Raw genomic sequence first — 21,171 nt, 5'->3', positions numbered from 1 at the left:
TGCTGGGCACCTACCCTTTTAAAGGGGATTTTGCAGTACAATTTGGGTTTAGGCATGAAATTTCAGACAAAAATTCAGAGTTTTGTTGAACTGCAAAATTATGAGCTCTGCCATGAACTTAAAGCAGTTGTAAAAGGGTACTTTTTGCTCTTAAAATAGCAAACCTAGTATACTTACCTGCTCTGTGCCATGGTATAGCACAGAGTGGACCCAAACCTCTTTTGCGCGGGTCCTCTGCCGGTGCTTCAGGCTCCTCCTTTTATGTGTCTGCCCCATCGCAAGCACTTGCGTTGGGGGCAGATGTGTGAGCTTGACTCAATCCAAAACCAGGCTGCGTGCGTCTATTGACACACACAGTGGGACTTGGCCCTGCTCCCTCTACACTGGACTTGATTGACAGCAGCAGAACCCAATGGCTCCCCCTGTCACCTCCATGTCCTGTGAAGAGAGAGAGCAGTGCTGCTGCACTCAGGCACAACACTGGATCAAGATTGGGCTCAGGTAAGTATTTAAAGGATCAATAGGAATACAAAGAGATGTCTCCAAAAAGAATAGCAAAGAGGAGGATCAACCACGGTATATCAAAAAATAAACAGGCTTTATTGAAAAGACACGTCCTGACGAAGTGAACAATCACATTTGCGAAATGGGTTAACGTAGGCAGCGCTACCTGGCCCTGCGCTCCACCATGCATTCCAACAAGTGTGCGACGTGACATCAGCCGCCCCTTTTGCATTGACTGACTGTATGAGTCTGCCCTAGACTACCTCACGAGCCCTCTGAGCTGACGCATCAGCGTCCGGCCGGACTTCACGCACCCAGCCACTGCTTGCTAGGCTGCCGACAAACGAGGATATGTCAACATGCTAACTGTAGAGACAATGAAGGGAGATTCCCCATGTATCACCTTCACACCAGTCAACACAACGGAGTGGTGAAAGCCTTCGGGCAACCTCCTTCGACAAATCCTAAGCTAAGCTCATAGGGCTGTGTTATACCATTGCAATACAGGACTGTTAAGTTCATGAAGGTGTATTCTGCATGCTACATTGACAGATACCTTCGTTATTGACTGGATTGAACTGTCATAAGGGCACCAGGAGAGTCATCTCACTTCATGCTTATAAGACAACGGCACATCTAGAGCTCAGGTTCATTCGAGTCGGCTACACTCTGGCATATGCACGGCTGCACAGCCGGTCCACAGGGCACCACTTACGCGTGGTACATGACTCTGTGAGGTCAATTAATTCGCTATATCACCATAGGACCTACACAACTGCTGCATAAGCCCTATTCATGGACACACTCGATATAGAACCCCGGAATTAGTGTTTATTACAATAATAATCATTATTAGATTCTCGGATTAGCGATTCTGAGCAATGTGGTTATGCATGGAGTGTGTGTGGGGCCCAGGTGTTGGAGCCATATTGTGACAACGTTGTCATTTTGTGTGCGGTTTTTACATTTGGGTACACTGGGGGGTTGTTTCCACTTAATTGGTGCTGCTATCACCAATAGTGAGTTAATCATACTGTCTTTTCAATAAAGCCTGTTTATTTTTTAATATACCATGATTGATCCTCCTCTGTGCTATTCTTTTTGGAGATATCTCTTTGTCTTCCTATTGTTTCATACAAATTGACTCCATATAGTCTTGGAGGTATCCCGTTCACACGGACGAATCGGTGTAATTTAATTAAATACTGATACATTTTCAGTTACTGGATAGTGGGCTCCTTTTTTGATTTTATTTTTATGTATTCAAGTATTTAAAGGAGGGGTGGGGGGAGCTGACATTGATAGTTTTTTTTTACCACAGCAATTGGCTAGGCATCTCACTTGAAAGATCATTCTACTAATGGGAATTACTACTACTATGATACCTATAATGTCACTGATGGAATATTTAATTTTCTTTTATGTACTTTTATAAATAGAAAAGTCATAGACATGTAAATCTATGTCCACTTTCCAAAATGCTGCAAAGTGTTATGCAAATAATAGTAAACTGTAGTAAAGGAGCCAGTCATGTGGAGTTAGGAAGTATGTGTATTTAGTACCATGTACAGGAAAAGTAGCCATAGAGAGACTATAGTTGACTGATCAAGCCATTTTGCCAGACATCCTTGGATATCCAATCTTGAGGTAAATAGTTACAGGTCGTGTTGGCTCATTTCAGCCGAATGCTAGTTTTTTTCCTTACAGACAGTTCTAAATGTTTATTACTGTACTCCACCTTCCCATCCCCATAAGTAGAAACAAAAAACTGAGGACATTTTCGTAAGCATGTTTGTGCAGGAATGTATGAAAAAAAAACTTTCAACAGTAAGGTTGTGCCGGTATGTCCTTCTGCTCCCTAACATCTGTGGCCACCCCTACTAATTCCATTTCCTTATTCATCAATGGAAAACACATTATACCTCGTCCCAGAACAAAACAACTAGTTATGTTGTTAGGTATGATAGAAATAAAGTTGTGTACTCACCCAAAAAATATAGCAGGACACAAACAGGGAATATTTAACAATCTGGCTGGTTCTCATTTCCCTGCTAATAGTTGGTTACTAGCCTCCAGACTGAGAGTTTACCCTGGGACTGGATTGCGGTTGTACAGAGAGAGACATGTGTGCTACTGTAAGAGAAGGATAGGAATGAGCAAACCTACAGACGTGCAGGGTCATGTCATATATGCAGCATTCAGCTGACTATTCTACATGACCTGTTTCTCATATCCTTAGTCGTAACGCTGCCAACATTTCTTAATTCATTGTTTACAGCCTTGGTAAAACCTCATAATGAATGTCTAATAAAAAGTACAATGTTGTAAAAACATTGCACTGATCACACATAAAGTGTATGTCACTTATGGTCTAAATCCAAAATCAAGCAATGTAATATAGAAAGTAGGGAAGAGACGAACACCCCCCGGTTCGGTTTGCATCCAGAACATGCGAACAGTCAAAAAATTTGCTTGAACGCGCGAACACCGTTAAAGTCTATGGCACACAAACATGAATAATCAAAAGTGTTCATTTTAAAGGCTTATATGCAAGTTATTGTCATAAAAAGTGTTTGGGGACCTGGGTCCTGCCCCAGGGGACATATATCAATGCAAAAAGAAGTTTTAAAAACGGACGTTTTTTCAGGAGCAGTGATTTTAATAATGCTTAAAGTGAAACAATAAAAGTGTAATATTCCTTTCGTACCTGGGGGGGTCTCTATAGTATGCCTGTAAAGGGGCACATGTTTCCCATGTTTAGAACAGTCTGACAGCAAAATGACATTTCTAAAGGAAAAAAATCATGTAAAACTACTATTGCTAGCGCCGGCTAAAATGTATTGTCGGTTCGGCAATACACAAAAAAGTTAATTGATAAAAACAGCATGGAATTTTCCCACAGGGGAACCCTGAACCAAAATTAAAAAAAAAAAAATGCGTGGGGGTCCCCCTAAATTCCATACCAGGCCCTTCAGGTCTGGTATGGATATTAAGGGGAACCCCGTGCCAAAATTTTTTAAAAAATGGCATGGGGGTCCCCCTCAAAATCCATACCAGACCCTTCAGGTCCGGTATGGATTTTAAGGGAACCCCGTGCCAAAATTTTTTTAAAAATGGTGTGGGGTCCCCCCAAAAATCCATACCAGACCCTTATCCGAGCACGCAAACTGGCAGGCCACAGGAAAAAAGGGGGGAGGAGAGAGTGCCCCCCTCCTGAACCGTACCAGGCCACATGCCCTCAACATTGGGAGGGTGTTTTGGGGTAGCCCCCCCAAAGCACCTTGTCCCCATGTTGATGGGGAGAAGGGCCTCATCCCCACAACCCTTGCCTGATGGTTGTGGGGGTCTGCGGGCGGGGGGCCTATCGGAATCTGGAAGCCCCCTTTGACAAGAGGACCCCCAGATCCCAGGCCCCCCCTGTGTGAATTGGTAATGGGGTACCCCTACCATTTCACAAAAAAAGTGTCAAAAAGGTTAAAAAACACAAAAGACGGTTTTTGACAAGTCCTTTATTAATTTCTTCTTCTCTCTGCTTCTTCTTTCTTCTGGTCTTCCTTCGGTGTTCTTTTTCTTCCTCCATCTTCTTCATCTTCTTCTTCTCCATCTTCCTCCGCTCTTCTCGTCATCTTCCCTTGGCTTCTTCTCTGCTCCGTCCGCACGATCCACCTCAGTGGGAGTGTCAGAGAGCTCACCTTGCTGGTCACGGTGCTGGCCGCCCTGGGGTGCGCTGGTGCGCGCCGGTGCGCGTTGGTGTGCGCGTTCCTGTGCGTGCTACTGTGCGCGCTCCTGCAGGCACTGGTTTGTGTACCAGCGTGCGGGCGTGTGCGTGTGCGTGTGCGCGCGCACCTGTGAGCGTCGGTGTGCATGCCGTTTGGCGCCAACTGGCCTATTTAGGTTTGCCATGCGCTCTGCTCGATGCTCTCTGATCAACAGCTCCCTGTGCCTTAGTTCCCGTTGCCTGTCTTGTGTTCCTGTGTACCTGATCTCCTTATGACCCGGATTGCCTTTGGATTGCTTGCTGCCCGTACCTGACCTTGGCCTGTTTGTCTCCGCTTCTGCCTGCTCCTAGTGTACCTTTGCTGCCAGTCTGTTGCCAAACCCTGCTTGCACCCTGACCTGCCTGTCTTGCTCCTGCTCAGCACCTATAGCCCCTGTTCCTGACTACTGACCTGCTGCTTAAAGATCATCTCTCATCCAGTACCTGGATCCCTTCAGCAGGCTCTCATACCACTCCGCACTCCCGTGCCTCCTGCCTGCTCTACCAGGGGCCGCAAGTCGCATAAGTAAGGGAGTCTACCCTCTGCCCAAGCGGACTCATCAGTCTGGTAAGTGGAAGTCTGACAGTATCAGGCAGCCATGACCGAGTCCGGGCAGGGGGCCTTCCCCATGGATGAACTGTGTAGACACCTGGCAGGACTTACCCAAGCTGTAAAGAGCCTTCAGGAAGGCTACTCAAGACTGGAGGAACAAGTTCAGGCTTTATCTTCTCCTTCCAACCCCCAGGGGGTGTCCTCCGCTGGATTCCTATCTGTACCCTCCGTAGTGATGCTTCCTCCAGAGCCCAGAGTACCCACACACAAAGTTTGCAGGAGAACGCAGCAAGTATCGTGCCTTCCGCAATTCCTGCGAGCTCTATTTTGCTCTGCAACCTCGTACCTTTTCCTTGGAAGCAACCAAAGTGGGATTTGTCATTTCCTTACTGACTGGTGAGCCACAAACCTGGGCCCACCGCCTTCTGGAGCAAAAGTCTACTTCCCTGGACAGCCTTGATGCTTTCTTCGCGGCCAAGTCCCAACTATATGAAGATCCTCAACTGACAGCGACTGCTGAAGCTGCACTGCACTCTCTTCAACAAGGTCGCAGAGTGGCTGAAGACTATGCGGTGGAATTCAGACATTGGAGCTCTGACACGGACTGGAACGCCGCCGCCCTGCGTCACTAGCTCAGAATGGGGCTATCTGACCCACTCAAGGACGAGTTGGCACGAGTTGGGGTACCTCAGTCTCTGGAAGAGCTCATCAATCTCTCCATCCTGATTGACCGTCGCTTGAGAGAGTGTCGGTCAGAAAGGTCTACCAGCCACCTTCGCCCCACCTGGATGTTACCAAAGGTTCCCAGTCCTGTTGGCCAGTTTCCTCCTGCTTCTTCTGTTCCAGCTCCAGAAACCCCCGAGCCCATGCAACTCGGTTTGCTCCGGCCTACGCTTTCCCCTGAGGAAAAGATGCGCAGACGGACCCACAAACTGTGCCTTTACTGCGGCAAATCCGGGCATTACATGAGGGCCTGCCCCAACAAGATGCGTAAGTGTCTTCCTGCCTCCTCAATGTGTGCATCTGTTTTGCCTGAACCTGGTTCTCATCTTGCTCTTTCCATCACTCTGCAGCTTCCAGGAGGGAATATTCCAGTGTCGGTCATTATTGATTCCGGTGCATGCAGCTGCTTTGTCGACTTGACCTTCGCTGCCAACCACTGTATCCCGCTTCAATCCAAGGCCCAGGGGCTTGCTGTTCATCTGGCGGATGGTTCCACCCTTAGTTCTGGCCCGGTCACACAGGAGACCATCCCTTTGCTGGCCACCATGGGCACCCATCATCAGGAACTTCTGCGTCTAGATGCCATCTCTTCCCCTCTCTTCCCTATTATCCTGGGAATGACCTGGCTGCAAGCCCATAATCCCAGTATTAACTGGGCCACAGGAGAAGTTAAATTCCTCTCGGAGTATTGCCAACAGCATTGTCTACATCGATCTTCGAAAGTGACCTCTCAGCTCCTTTGTTTGGATTCAGATGCTGAGCTACGTCAGTCCATTCCTGAACCATATCTGGACTTCCTGGACGTATTTAGTAAAAAAGGAGCAGAAACTCTGCCCCCCTCACAGGCCTTATGACTGCCCAATAGAACTGTTACCCGGTACCGAGGTTCCTTTTGGGAGAATCTTCCCACTAACTGAGCAGGAGTTAGACACACTAAAGGCATACATAGATGAACATTTGGAAAAAGGGTTCATTCGTCCTTCTAACTCCCCAGCCGGTGCTGGCATCTTTGTCGAGAAGAAAGACCACTCATTACGTCCTTGCATCGACTATCGGGAGTTGAACAAAATAACTATTAAAAATCGCTATCCCTTGCCTCTAGTACCTGAACTTTTTCAAAGATTAGGAACCGATACCATATATACGAAGTTAGACCTCTGTGGAGCGTACATCTTAATCCGTATCAGAAAAGGGGACGAATGGAAAAAAGCCTTCCTTACTCGATTCGGGCACTCCGAGTACCTTGTTATGCCATTTGGGTTATGCAACGCTCCCGCAACCTTTCATCATTTTGTCAACGACATTTTCCGTGACTACCTGGACTTGCATGTAATAGTGTACCTTGACGACATCTTGATCTTCTCCTCTTCATTAACCGATCACCATAGACATGTCCGCAATGTTCTAACCCGGCTCAGGCAACATGGGAGTTTGAACGTCAGTGCATTCAATTCTTGGGCCTAGTCATTTCAGTGGAGGGTATCAAGATGGATCCTCAAAAGGTATCTGCTATTCTGGAATGGCCCGCTCCGACGGATAAAAAACGCGTACAGCGCTTTATTGGCTTTGCTAATTTATATCGGAAGTTTATCAGAGGTTTTTCTACAATAATTGCTCCGATTTCTGAATTGACCAAGCAGGGAACCCGATTCTCTTGGACCTCTAAGGCCCAGCTGGCTTTCGAAAAACTTAAAGAATTATTCACATCAGCTACCATTCTGAAACATCCCAACCCTGTTCTACCATTCGTCTTGGAGGTCGAACTTCGGAGATCGCAGTGGGAGCGATGCTCTCTCAACGACAGGGCGCCAAAGCCCTCCTCTATCCAGTAGCGTTCTTTTCACGCAAACTCTCAATGTCAGAAAGAAACTATGATGTGGGGGATCGAGAACTTTTTGTCATCAAGGCGGCTCTGGAGGAATGGCGTTACCTGTTGGTGGGTGCTGCACATCCCATCTTGGTCTACACCAACCACAAGAATCTGGAATACCTGAGAACAGCCAAAAGACTAAGACCACGTCAGGCCAGATGGGCACTTTTTTTTCCCGATTCCAGTTTCACATAACTTACAGACACGGTTCCAAGAATATAAAGCCAGATGCTCTTTCCCGTATGTTCTACGATTCGGAGAAGACCGTGTCTCCTGATACGATTCTTCCTTCTGGGAACTTCTTGCTCCTTCAAGGGGACGTTGTCTCCCGGATAAGACAGGCCTCTGTGGGAATGCTTCTGTATCCTGAAACTGATTTAAGAGAGGGTCTGTTTTGGCGAAGAGACAAGATCGTGGTTCCTGAGGCTTTAAGAGTAGCTGTAATGGAACTATGTCATGACCATAAACTGACCGGACATTTTGGTGTCCTGAAGACTACTGAGCTGGTACAGCGCACCTTCTGGTGGCCTCAATTACCTTGTGACTGTAAAAATTTTGTGGATTCATGCAACACTTGTGCAGGACAAAGGCTTGGGGATTATTATTATTATTATTTATCAGGATTTATATAGCGCCAACAGTTTACACAGCGCTTTACAATATAAAAGGGAGACAATACAGTTATAATACAATAAAATACAAGAGGATTAAGAGGGCCCTGCTCAGAAGAGCTTACAATCTAATAGTATTAAAACCTTTACCCATTCCAGAGAGGCCATGAAAAATGATATGGATGGACTTCATCGTGGAACTACCTCCCTCTGAGGGATTTTCTACCATCTTTGTTGTGGTGGACAGGCTGTCCAAAATGCCACATTTTCTCCCCATGAAGTGTACACCGTCGGCTATGGATACAGCAAAGATTTTTGTCAAAGAAGTTGTTAGGCTGAATGGGGTTCCAGCAAGCATTGTGTCTGATCGGGGTGTCCAATTTACTTCAAGGTTCTGGAAGGCCCTCTGTGGTTCCCTCGAAATTGAATTGGCATTCTCATCTGCTTATCCCCAGACGAACTGGCAAACTGAGAGAACCAACCAGACGTTGGAGCAATACCTCAGGTGCTTCTCTGCCTTCTCTCAGGGTTTATCTCCCATGGTTGAGACACAGGTTCTTTCATTCTATTACTAGGATAGGACCCACTAATTCGGGGTACTTTGTTGCAGTAAATGGGCTTAGCACTATATGACCATATAGTGTGACCAAACCCCCGTATTTTTGAATATGTTCAGGTGTTTTTAACTAGCCTTGCAGGATAAATGTCATTTTTGTATGTGTGCGTTGTAATCTGTTTTGTATTATGACAGCAAGCACGCACAAGATGCACTTACTGTACCTGCCTGTTAATCAGAAGAGTAACCATTGCAGCACCATGGCGAATTGTGGTGCAACAACATGCACCGAGTAAGTGTGTTTGGAGTATCATTGAAAAAGGAGCTAAAGCCCAACTTCACTCTCTCAGTCAACATTGACTATTTTTAATCCTTATGCTGTTAGCATTAGTAAAAAGATGGGAATGTATATTATACTTAATTGTTTTAAAAGTTTTTTTTTTTTTAAGCTTTCTTCAGTTACTTCTTGGTTTTCACGCCTAGGTTAATGATGTAATGCATGTCAGGAGCCTTCAGAAGGGGAGGAGGGGTTTCCTCAGCTAAGCACGCCTCCTGCATGCATGCCTGAGATCAAGGCAGATGGATTCCAGGAAGTGAATGCTATATGCTATATGAATGCCCTTACTCAAGATGGCCAGGCCTGAAATGCATGGAGACATGGATGGGTGAGTTTGCTTAGAATATTAAAAATAAATCAAAGGAGGGGCAGGAGGCGGAGCCTAGCAGAGCAGACATGCATTGTTAGAGCTCCACACCGCTGAGGAGAGAAGAGAAGGACAAAGCGGAGCCTGCAGGCTCAAAAGGTATCCATTTGAACATTTTTGCCCCAGGGAACAAACTGTGAAAGTTTGGGCAGGAAATATGGTACTGGGAGGAAACCGTGGCAGAAATAAAAATCACCTCACAAAGAGCTCACAGGCACTCACTGCAGCTGAAGCAGCTCCAGTCACCTCACAAGATACAGCATCAGGGCGCTCTCACAGACAGAAAATGTCACAGCAAGACTTTCCATTTGAGTCAGATACAGAACAAATCCTCTCACAAACTTCTCCACAAGCCTCCTCAGCATCCCCAGTAATATTATTACAATTTGAAAAGATGCTTCATAAGGCTTTAAAACAAACCTCAGACCAAATAACAAAAAGCCTAACCAAAGAAATAAGAGAGCTGGGAAACCGCACCGCAGCCTTAGAAATAAAAATGGATGAAATTGAAATTACAACCCAAGAAAATATAACAGAATTGGAACAATTAAAAAAAGAGAATTTAATACTTCAAACTAAGCTCGAAGATTACGAAAATAGAGCCAGACGTTCAAACTTGCGCATAAGGGGAATACCTGAAACTGTGACAGACCTGCAATCTACTATTACTGCTCTATTACAAGAACTAAAGCCAGATATCCCTATTGAACGTTTAGAACTGGACAGAGTACACAGAGCCCTCACAGCCAAAAAGAAAGATGGACCCCCACGTGATATAATCACAAAATTTCATTATTACAGAACGAAAGAACAAATACTAATTGCTGCAAGAGAAAAAAAAGAACTTAATTTTCAAGGACACAATTATCAAATTTTTGCTGACCTATCCCAACTTACTATTACTAAAAGACGATCCATGAAACCCCAACTAATGGAACTGCAACGCCACAACATTATGTATCAATGGGGCTTCCCCTTTTCAGTCAGATTTAACTACCAAGGTACAATTTACAGAAGCAGATCAGCAGATGAACTACAACAAACCCTTTTAAAATTAAATCTGACAGAACCCACAAGCAGCAACACTCCCACATGCAGAAGAATGGCGTCATCTTCACCTTCAGGCAGCACCCAGAAAATTTCAGAACAAAATGGGAATCATCATTCTCACAAAAGAGGCCGTTATGCCACATCATCCATGGACCAAGAAGATTCAATGGACTGACATCCTAATTCCTGATATCTCTTCATTTATTATACTAAGAGATGGTTCTCTATAAAAAAACTATATTTATAACTGAATGTAACTGCATTCTGATAGTCACACACTGTATGGGATCATGTTACATTCCAGTTATATTTCTTATTACTTCTGATTCATATAGCCTTAGAATATATAAGTGAAATAAGGAAATTCTTGTTCAGTTATATATTATCAGGTAATAACAATAGATTTATTACTTTTTAGGACATATATGTTCAATAATCCAGAAGTAATGGAAGCTTTTTCTTTCTTTTCTTAAAACAAATATATTATTACCTAACTAGTTCCTAGAATTATGTTTTTGTTTATTCTAATCTGAAGCAATACAACCTCAATTTTATGAGTTAACATATCTAAACAGTTACATATGAATAAAATATGTAATTGTTTACTCTAAAAGGGTTAAAATCCCAAAATAATTCAAACTATCTTCATCAATACCAAAGTTATTAACAGTACCTTTCTAACTGAATTATTTAGCCTAGGGCAAGACTAACCATATACAACCACCCTGGAATAAATAATTTCAACAAAAACTATATTCTGCACTCCAATTAATGAAACATCATTTTGATGTCTTTTGACATAGCACTTCTCTCCTGTAAGCGGAAGATCCGTGTACCCCCATTAGCCCTCCTCATTCTCCCAACCATATTATGTGGGAGTGTGACGAAGGCACTTATTCCCCTGAGAGAGATATTTATTCTCTTTCACGGGTAAATTGTGATTACTTGCAAAAAATAATTTATACAATGTATCATCTAATCTCATATGTTTTTTGTTTACTCTTTACTCCAGAATTCACTGGTTTCTTTTCTATCTATTCATCTCTTCAGTCCACACAGGTTGATCTGCGCAGTCAGCTCTGCATAACAAAAAGTAAGTCAAAACTATTTGATCTATTGCCATGGCACCACTGAATATACTTTCCCTGAATGTTCAGGGAATAAATGTCCCTCAAAAAAGGACCAAAGCCTTCCGTACTTTCCATAACAAGAAGGCTCACATAGTATGCCTCCAAGAAACACACTTCACCAAAGATTCTACTCCAAAATATATTTCTCCTTTTTATCAACAAATTTACACGGCTTCTGCCTGTACCAAGCATAGGGGAACTCTAATTGCATTTCACCGATCCACACCATTCACCTTATCATCAGAAATTAAAGACCCAGAAGGTAGATACCTGATACTCATGGGTTATATAATGGATACAGCAATCACGGTGATTTCCTACTACGCTCCTAACAAACAACCTACACCATTCCTCTCACATATATTACAAGTGATTAATACACACAAAATAGGAACAGTGATAATGTGTGGGGATTCGAACCAGGTCCTTCTCCCATTTCTAGATAAATCACCTTTTACACCATCCAAAATAACCTCTAGATTACCTTTTTCTCAACTTCTTTCCAAATACAATCTAGTAGATTCATGGAGAGAAAGTAACCCAATGAAAAAGAAATTCACTTATTTCTCGCACCCTCATCAAACCTTCACCAGAATAGATCATATTTTTCTAACAATAGGAATGATACCAGAAATTATTGCATCATATATAATTCCGATTCCGTGGTCTGACCATAATGCAGTATACACTACTATAGCCTCAGCCATACCAAAAGCGCATGACCCAACGTGGTACTTACCGGACATAATGCTCAAACACCCACTACATCAGATGGCCATTGAACAAGCTTTAAAGGAATACATATCAATTAATAATACAACAGACATCTCCCCAATAACACTGTGGGAAGCTCATAAGCCTGTCTTGCGTGGTACAATACAAAGACAAATGGCACTATTTAAACGGGAACGCAAAAATCTAGCAAAAAAACTAGAACTCAATTTTAATGCAGCCTACATATCATTTCAAGATAATCCATCTCAGAGTACAAAATCTCATCTGGAAAAATCTAGATTGGAATACGATCTATTTCTCACTGAGTCAGTTGATAAATCCCTCAAACGCTCCAAACACAATTTCTACATGAATACAAACAAACCAGGTACATATTTGGCTCGGGCATTAAATTCAACTAACAAATCTTTCAAACCAATACGTTTGAAATTATCAAAAAATGTTTACACTTGTAATCCAGTTAAAATAGTCCATAAATTTCACTCACATCTCGCAACTTTATACAAGACAAACAATGAATTTAATCCTACAGAAGCTGAATCCTTCTTCTCAAAAATAACCTTACCTGAGTTATCTCAGAATCAAAAAAGCAGTTTGGATGAGCCTATAACTATAGATGAAGTTGCTAACGCCATAAAAGACCTAAAACTTAACAAAAGACCAGGCCCAGACGGCTACTCGGCTCTATACTATAAAACATTCTCAGAAATACTCTCTCCCATTCTCACTGAAACTTTTAACAAACTTCTAGATGGACATTCTTTTCGGCAAGAAACACTAATGGCAATTGTTTGTATGATCCCAAAACCCCTTTCTGATGATACTTCCTGTGTGAATTATCGGCCTATCTCTCTGTTAAACCTCGATATTAAATTATTAGCAAAAATAATAGCAAAACGCCTCAATAGCATTATAGGAAAATTAATACATAGAGATCAAGTAGGCTTCATGCCAAATAGACAGGCAGGCGATAATATACGCAGGGCAGTGTTATTGGCACATATTGCTAAAAAACGGAAAATCCCTTTATGTTTTCTATCTCTCGATATTAAGAGGGCATTTGACACAGTATCCTGGCAATATATGCAATATTCATTACAAAAATGGGGTTTTGGACCCCACTTTTTAACATGGATCAAAGCATTATATAATAAACCCAAAGCCTATATAAAATATGCTGGATATAAATCTGAAGCCTTTAATATCGAAAGAGGTACCCGACAGGGTTGCCCATTATCTCCCTTATTATTTGCCCTTATACTCGAACCCATGGCCCAATACATCAGAACAAACCAAACTATAACTGGCATTGAAGTAGGAGGTATTACACACAAATTATGTATATTTGCAGACGATATATTACTTTTTCTATCATCACCACAGGTCTCTGGTCCTAACTTAATACCAGCTCTTGATGGATTTGCAGCCCTATCCGGCCTTATGATTAATCCTAAGAAATGCCTAGTGCTTAATATTTCACTCACAAACATGGAATTGATCCCGGCTAGGGCTGCACTCCCATTCACATGGGCAGAAAAATCAATCCCATATCTTGGAATTCATTTAACAGCATCTCATTCTGACTTATTCTCAACCAATTATCCTCCTGTATTAAGACAGATCACAAATCTAATAAAACAATGGTCGCAACTTCCTTTATCCTGGATAGGGAAGATTAATGCAATCAAAATGACTATTCTACCCAAATTGCTTTATCTATTCAGAGTCCTCCCTATTCCAATTCCTTCCTATTTTTTGAGAATAGTACAAAAAAGAGCAACTTCGTTTATATGGGGCTCTTCTAAACCACGTATACCTATACACACACTACATCTTCCCAAAAATAAAGGAGGCCTGGGATACCCTAATTTTACTAACTACTACAGAGCAGCACATTTGGCCAGTCTGTCCAAATACCATGCAAAACAGGAAATCCCATTATGGGTATTTATAGAGGCTTCAGAAAATGACCCTCTATTAATATCAAATTTATTATGGCTTGATCCTAAAGACCGCTTTAAAATTCATAATCCCATAACTAAACACTTCTTATCTCTCTGGGATAAACTAAAAACCAAATATCAGTTACAATCTCCACACAATCCTCTCCTTTCTTTTATCAAAAATCCGGCCTTTTATCCGGCATGGATCTACCCAAATTCTTTTAAAGCTTGGACAACATCAGGCATTCAGACACTAAATGACTTCATAGCATCTAAATCATTCCTTTCATTCCCATCGCTTAAAGAAAAATATGATCTACCAAACTCTGAGATATTTAGATATCTCCAAATCAAAAATTTCTATACACCATTCCTAAAGGGGGATACACCATTATCCTAATTATCCATTTTTGAATCAATCTGTACAAAAGATCCATTTGCTAAAGGTACAATTTCATCACTTTATAATCAATTATATGGAGTAGCAAATCTTAATAGACCCTCTTACGTTCAGAGGTGGGAGGAGGACCTGGGACGAACTTTAGAAGACACGGACTGGTCAAATATATGGCTCACATCTAAGTCATCTTCACCCAACATCTTGGCACTAGAGACAAATTATAAAGTCCTAACTCGCTGGTACCTTGTACCCGCTAGAGTGGCAAAATATTCACCTAATACCTCAACTCTTTGTTTTCGAGGATGCCCAGAAATAGGCACATATTTACACATATGGTGGACATGCCCAGTAATCCAAACCTTCTGGAAGGAAGTCTTCGTGATTGCATCTAAAATATTTAAAAAAATAATACAACCAGATCCATATTTAACTTTACTTAATCTAAAACCGGAATGGTTAACACTCTCTCAATTCAAACTTATGATCCAACTAATAACGGCTGCAAAACAAACAGTGGCCAAGGCATGGAAATCTCCTACATTGGTACTAGCAGAAACAATTCACAGAATGAATAATACAATGTCCCATGCTAAGATGGTAGCCATCGATCAAAATCAAATTCCAAAATTTGAAAAACTTTGGCATCCTTGGATAAAACAACAGTTCCTGTCAAATTTCAATGACTCTGTCCTGTTGCCATGGTAACAGATTAAATGACTTACAGAGACACCCATTCTAAGGCTTCAAAGAGAACTAAAAAGAATAATAAACTGACGAGCGGGACAACCTTGTGGACCATACCTCTAGCTTTCAACCCTTTTTCTTCTTTCTCTTTCCTTTTCTCCACCTTACGATTAAAGCTCATTATCAGAACTTATTTGACCTATATACACTCTACTTGTAAACAATATGTATAGTAGGTATAAATCATTTAAATACCTACAAAAGTAACTAAGGAAATGATATATATCTTTAATTTAGGTTTACGTGAACCCAATGTTAAATATTTGAAATTTCATGATATTTACCTATATAAACCCTACTGTAAAACAATGAGCTTACTTTATAGATCCTTGTAAACTTACTTTATGTATATTTATGTATCTTTATAACATTGTATACTCAATAAACTTCTTTTGACAAGGAAAAATAAATCAAAGAGCAATTATGGTTTGTGGTGTTCAGATGTAGTGTAGTTTCACTGTAAGACCTGTATAGTACACTTTCAACTTAATGTAATTTTCTAACTCTCAAAGAGTCTAGTGTGTGGTTTCTCAAACAGGGTTCCAGGTTCTAGGTTCCTCCAGAGGTTGCTAGAATTTCCTTGAGCAATGAGCAATCTCTGCCTCTCAGATAAGCTCCCACTGACACCAATAATCTTTTTAGCTATCTGTAAGGGGGTATATCTTCCCAATGACCACAAGTGTAAGGGACATTCTTCCCAGTGACAATCACACTAAATGTATCATGAGTTAGCTTTATAGTAATTTTTAGCAGGGCTTCCCTGACTCTAGAAAGGTATTTCAAGGGTTCCTCTGTGTTGAAAAGGCTGAGAAAGACTGGTCTAGTGTGTCACGTCCCATCCGAGTTAATTTATTAAAAGTTCTTCTTTTTTTTACTACACAACACAAGCAGATTGGGCACTAAAAGACTGTCTCCCCACCATAGTGTCATGATGACAGCTGAAGCACAAGAGTTAGTAATAGGCACAGAAAAAAAAAAAACAGGGCAGCCTCAATTAGACAATCTAAAGCCCCATACACACTGTCTTCAGATTTATCAAAACCATGTAGTGCAAGGGCCTGCTTGATTACGTACAAATTGAAAGTTTGACCTCGTATTATATGGTTTTGGTAAACCTGAAGACAAAAATCTGCAGAAAATCTAATAGTGTGTATGGGGCTTATTGGTTAAATACTATGCAGTTTTGAGGTCTTGGACTCTTATTGTTTTTCTTTGTGCTTATACCACTCCATTATCCTGCCTGAGCTTGCACCTGGCTGACCTCATCTTGGTTTGTTGTCTTAACTCTGTTGCTAAAGGCACTTTTTGCTTCTGCCATGGATACTTATACATTACCTCCTTTTAATTTTCTCCTCTCCATCTCAGGCCTCTTTGTGGTCTTTCTATGCTGTACCAAATGTATAAAGCTATTTAGAACACTTTTATGTTTATATCCCCAAATTGTGCTATATTCACCTTTAAGCCACAGTAACAGGCATAAGCATTACAGCAGTGCTGATAGGTATCTCATTTTTGTATCAGTACATGCTATCAAGTCACAGCAAGCCTTCAGTTTAGCTCAAAGCGCATACAGTGATGACACTTTTAGTCAAGTGATAAGCAATTCAAATTTATTAGGAAAGGTGTGTTGCACAACTGTACATGTAGCATATCCACTAACTGGATAATCAAGGTAATAAAAAATCTGAAAAAGTAGACTAAAATTCCATAGCCAAATATCCTGAGGCTATATTTCAAGGAAGTTTTGGCTTTGCCTTCTTTTCTTTGTCATTTTTAATATGCTGAACTGAAGAAATTATATTTAAAAAAAATGTTTGGATATTTTTCTCAATCAGCATAACATACAGGGCTAGATGAAGTTTTAAATACAATAGGATGTTTTTCAGGGAGTTATTTGAACACCAATATGGGGGCCACAAAGGTTTTTAATTATGCCCTCTTACAGAAAATTGGCCTATGCTTGTAGGGGTCTTTTGTTGCCCTCATATTAAACATGCACACACACACAAAAATACACACATGTTGAACATGATGAACCTGTGTTTTTTCAAACTCATCAACTCTATAGATACAGTGCCTTGCAAAAGTATTCTCCCCCTTGGCTTTTTACCTATTTTGTTACATTACAGCCTTTAGTTCAATATTTGTGTTTTTTTAATCTGAATTATATGTGATGGATCAGAACACAATAGTCTAAGTTAGTAAGGTCAAATTAGGAAAATATATACATAAAACTCTTTTACAGAAATAAAAAACTGATAATTGGCATGTGCTTATGTATTCACCCCCTTTGTTATGAAGCCCATAAAAAGCTCTGGTGCGACCAATTACCTTCAGAAGTCACATAATTAGTGAAATGATGTCCACCTGTGTGCAATCTAAGTGTCACATGATCTGTCATTACATATACACACCTTTTTGAAAGGCCCCAGAGGCTGCAACACCTAAGCAAGAGACCCCACTAACCAAACACTGCCATGAAGACCAAGGAACTCTCCAAACAAGTAAGGGACTATGGGGGTTATTTATGAAAGGAAAATCCATTTGCATTACAAGTGCAAACTACTTGTGCAAAGTGCACTTGAAATTGCACTGAAAGTGCACTTGGAAGTGCAGTCGCTGTAAATCTGAGGCGTAGATCTGCAATGAGGGGAAGCTCTGCTGATTTTATCATCCAATCATGTGCAAGCTAAAATGCTGTTTTTTTATTTTCCTTGCATGACCCCCTCGGATCTACAGCGACTGCACTTCCAAGTGCACTTTCAGTGTAATTTCAAGTGCACTTTGCACTTGTAGTGCAAAGTGGATTTGCCTTTCGTAAATAACCCCCTATATGTTGTTGAGAAGTAAAAGTCAGGGTTAGGTTATAAAAAAATCCAAATCTTTAATGATCCCTAGGAGCACCATCAAATCTGTCATAACCAAATGGAAAGAACATGGCACAACAGCAAACCTGCCAAGAGACGGCTGCACACCAAATCTCACGGACCGGACAAGGAGGGCATTAATCAGAGAGGCAGCACAGAGACCTAAGGTAAGCCTGGAGGAGCTGAAGAGTTTCACAGCAGAGACTGGAGTATCTGTACATAGGACGACAATAAGCCGTACGCTCCATAGAGTTGGGCTTTATGGCAGAATGGCCAGAAGAAAACCATCACTTTCAGCAAAAAACAAAATGGCACATTTTAAGTTTGCGAAAAGGCATGTGGGAGACTCCCAAAATGTATGGAGGAAGGTGCTCTCATCTGATGAGACTAAAATTGAACTTTTTGTCCATCAAAGAAAACGCTATGTCTGGCTCAAATCCAAAACATCACATCTCCCAAAGAATACCATCCCCACAGTGAAACATGGTGGTGGCAGGATCATGCTGTGGGGATGTTTTTCAGCAGTCGGGACTGGGAAACTGGTCAGAGTTAAGGGAAAGATGGATGGTGCTAAATACAGGGATATTCTTTAGCAAAGCCTGTACCACTCTGTGTGTGATTTGAGGCTAGGACGGAGGTTCACCTTCCAGGAGGACAATTACCTCAAACACACCGCTAAAGCAACACTTGAGTTGTTTAAGGGGAAACATGTAAATGCAATGGAATGGCCTAGTCAAAGCCCAGACCTCAATCCAATAGAAAATCTGTGGTCAGACTTAAAAATTGCTGTTCACAAGCGCAAACCATCCAACTTGAAGGAGCTGGAGCAGTTTTGCAAGGAGGAATGGGCAAAAATCCCAGTGATAAGATGTGGCAAGCTCATAGAGACTTATCCAAAGCAACCTGGAGCTATGATAGCCACAAAAGGTGGCTCTACAAAGTATTGACTTTAGGGGGGTGAATAGTTATGCACATTGACTTGTTCTGTTATTTAGTCCTATTTGTTGTTTGCAACACAAAAAAAACAAAAAAAAAAACATCTTCCTGGTTGTGGGCATGTTCTGTAAATTAAATGATGCAAATCCTCAAAACAATCCATGTTAATTCCAGGTTATGAGGCAACAAAACACGAAAAATGCTAAGGGGGTGAATACTTTTGTAAGGCACTGTATGTAAGCAGATCAATACCAGCATGTTCTATTTCAATTAAATTTTCAGTGATTTGTAACTGATAATTACTCAATCCATTAAGACAATGTGTTTAATAAATTACTCAAAAATGTTATATCATTTTTTTAGTTAGATAGTTTACTTTTGATGATATTTAATAACCACTGGGTTTTTTATCTTTTACTATATAATTTTTTGGGAAATGAACAAAGTAAATTAAATATATGTGAGACCTTTTCACTGGCTATCTGCATAGAGATGCCCAAAATTCAAGGAGCACCTTCGGGTTTTGACGGGGCTTAAATTCCACATCTGGTTTTCTAACTACCTCCCACATTGCTGGAGGCCCTGAAGTGCTAGGGAAATGGAAACACCAGCAAAATAACAACATATTGAAAAGCAGACATGCCAAAGTATTTTCTGAGAAGCATGGTGAGTCTTTTTACAATACACTTTTTGGCTCAAAGTTTTTTGAAAAATGAAGAAAGAAAATGAAAATATATTGGGAATTACACCCCCAAAACACATTCTTTTACTCCCTCTGGGAATGGAGATACCACATGCATGGTACTTTTTTAATGTAAGGACTGAATATGTACTTGACAGTTATAATGATATTTATCTAATTCAGATGAAACTGATGCTGAGGTGTCGCAGAAGGTTGTCTGTCATGATTTGGTTGTGACAGTGCTGATTGGAAATTTATTAAAAAAAAAATAAAAAAAATGATTGTATAGTCTAGGCAAGTCATCATAATACACAGTTTTGGTAATTCTAAGGTTGATTGTAGAGAAATTGTTTGGTCATATCATAATGTGTATGGTGAGTATGAACACACCCAAACCCATAGCAACATTTAAAACTCGCTCTTCTTATCATATATAGACAATCCGGCTGCTGGCTATAAAGCTAGAATCTACTCTCCAGCAGATATCAAAAAATATCAGATGTACTCCAAACTTAGCTCCTCTTTGTATTTTTTGATTGCCAGCGAAGTGACTGCATATAACATATCCCCACCCAAAAAACAACCTTCCTTGATGTATTTTACCACTCCTGGCTTGCTCACAAGGATAGGGAAATATGGATTTAACCATAGCGACATTTTACTACTCTGGTGACAGTATGTAAAACAAACAAAAAAAAGATTGGCTTGCTTGGCTTATAGGTATTACTATAGGTGATGCTACCCTAACCTATATTCCCTGACCACTTGTACAGAGGTAGCCATTACAGTACACTGTTTTTGATACAACTGGTTGATTTGTGTGATACATAAAATAAAATTTCCAGTACATACTCAATCCAGACCTTAAAAATATCTCACAAATGTGGTATCGCTATACTAAAGAGGAGTAGCAGAATGTGTTTTGGGTTGTAATGATAATTAAGTCTATGCTGTGTGAGAAATATTGTATTAAAGTGATAACTTTGTGTAAAAAAATAATTAGAATTTTCTTTCTGTATTTTCTAAAAACTTGTGCCAAAAAAAGAAGTCTTCAAAAGACTCACCATGCCTCTTAAAAAAATACCTTGGGGTGTTTACCCTCCAGAATGTGGTCATTTAATGGGTGTTTCTACGGCCCTGGTGCTCCAAGGTCTCCAAAAGCAGTCAGGAAATTAGATGTGTAATTTATACCCCTAGAAGGCCTGTTGAGTAGCCTAGAAGTAACCTGTTGAGGCTGTCTGTGTGGTTAGATTGTGAAAAAGTCTCACACGTGTGGTATCACTATACTCGGTAGGAGTAGCAGAATGTGTTTTGGGGGTGCAATGCTAAGCATGTATATGATTTGTGTTAGAAATATCTTATTAATTGACAACTTTGTGTAAAAAAATTAGGTTTTTTTTTGCATT

The 21,171-nt window shown here is 40.9% G+C and overlaps 1 protein-coding gene and 1 long non-coding RNA gene across 4 annotated transcripts in view; one reads left to right on the top strand and one right to left on the bottom strand.

The window, feature by feature from the left end:
- LOC141103331 (tetraspanin-33-like) overlaps window positions 1-2,684 on the bottom strand; it is a 73,766-nt gene extending 71,082 nt beyond the window's left edge. The window contains exon 1 of one of the 2 annotated variants that reach the window (XM_073592833.1): window positions 2,492-2,684. In XM_073592833.1, coding sequence (XP_073448934.1) covers window positions 2,492-2,548 — 57 coding nt within the window. In that variant the 5' untranslated portion in view covers window positions 2,549-2,684. The remainder of the gene's footprint in view (window positions 1-2,491) is intronic. The other variant, XM_073592824.1, reaches the window with a different exon arrangement.
- Window positions 1-21,171, top strand: part of LOC141103347 (uncharacterized) — a 171,362-nt gene that overhangs the window by 44,383 nt on the left and 105,808 nt on the right. The window contains exon 3 of one of the 2 annotated variants that reach the window (XR_012235305.1): window positions 9,058-9,239. The exons of the other annotated variant lie outside the window; for it this stretch is intronic. This is a non-coding gene — a long non-coding RNA (uncharacterized lncRNA). The remainder of the gene's footprint in view (window positions 1-9,057; window positions 9,240-21,171) is intronic. 2 annotated transcript variants of the gene reach the window in all.

The sequence above is a fragment of the Aquarana catesbeiana genome, linkage group LG01 (assembly GCF_042186555.1).
Source record: "Aquarana catesbeiana isolate 2022-GZ linkage group LG01, ASM4218655v1, whole genome shotgun sequence".
In the NCBI taxonomy this organism is placed as follows: Eukaryota; Metazoa; Chordata; class Amphibia; order Anura; family Ranidae; genus Aquarana; species Aquarana catesbeiana.
The sequence above is the reverse complement of the archived record's forward strand: the minus strand, read 5'-3'. Positions and strand labels throughout refer to the sequence as shown.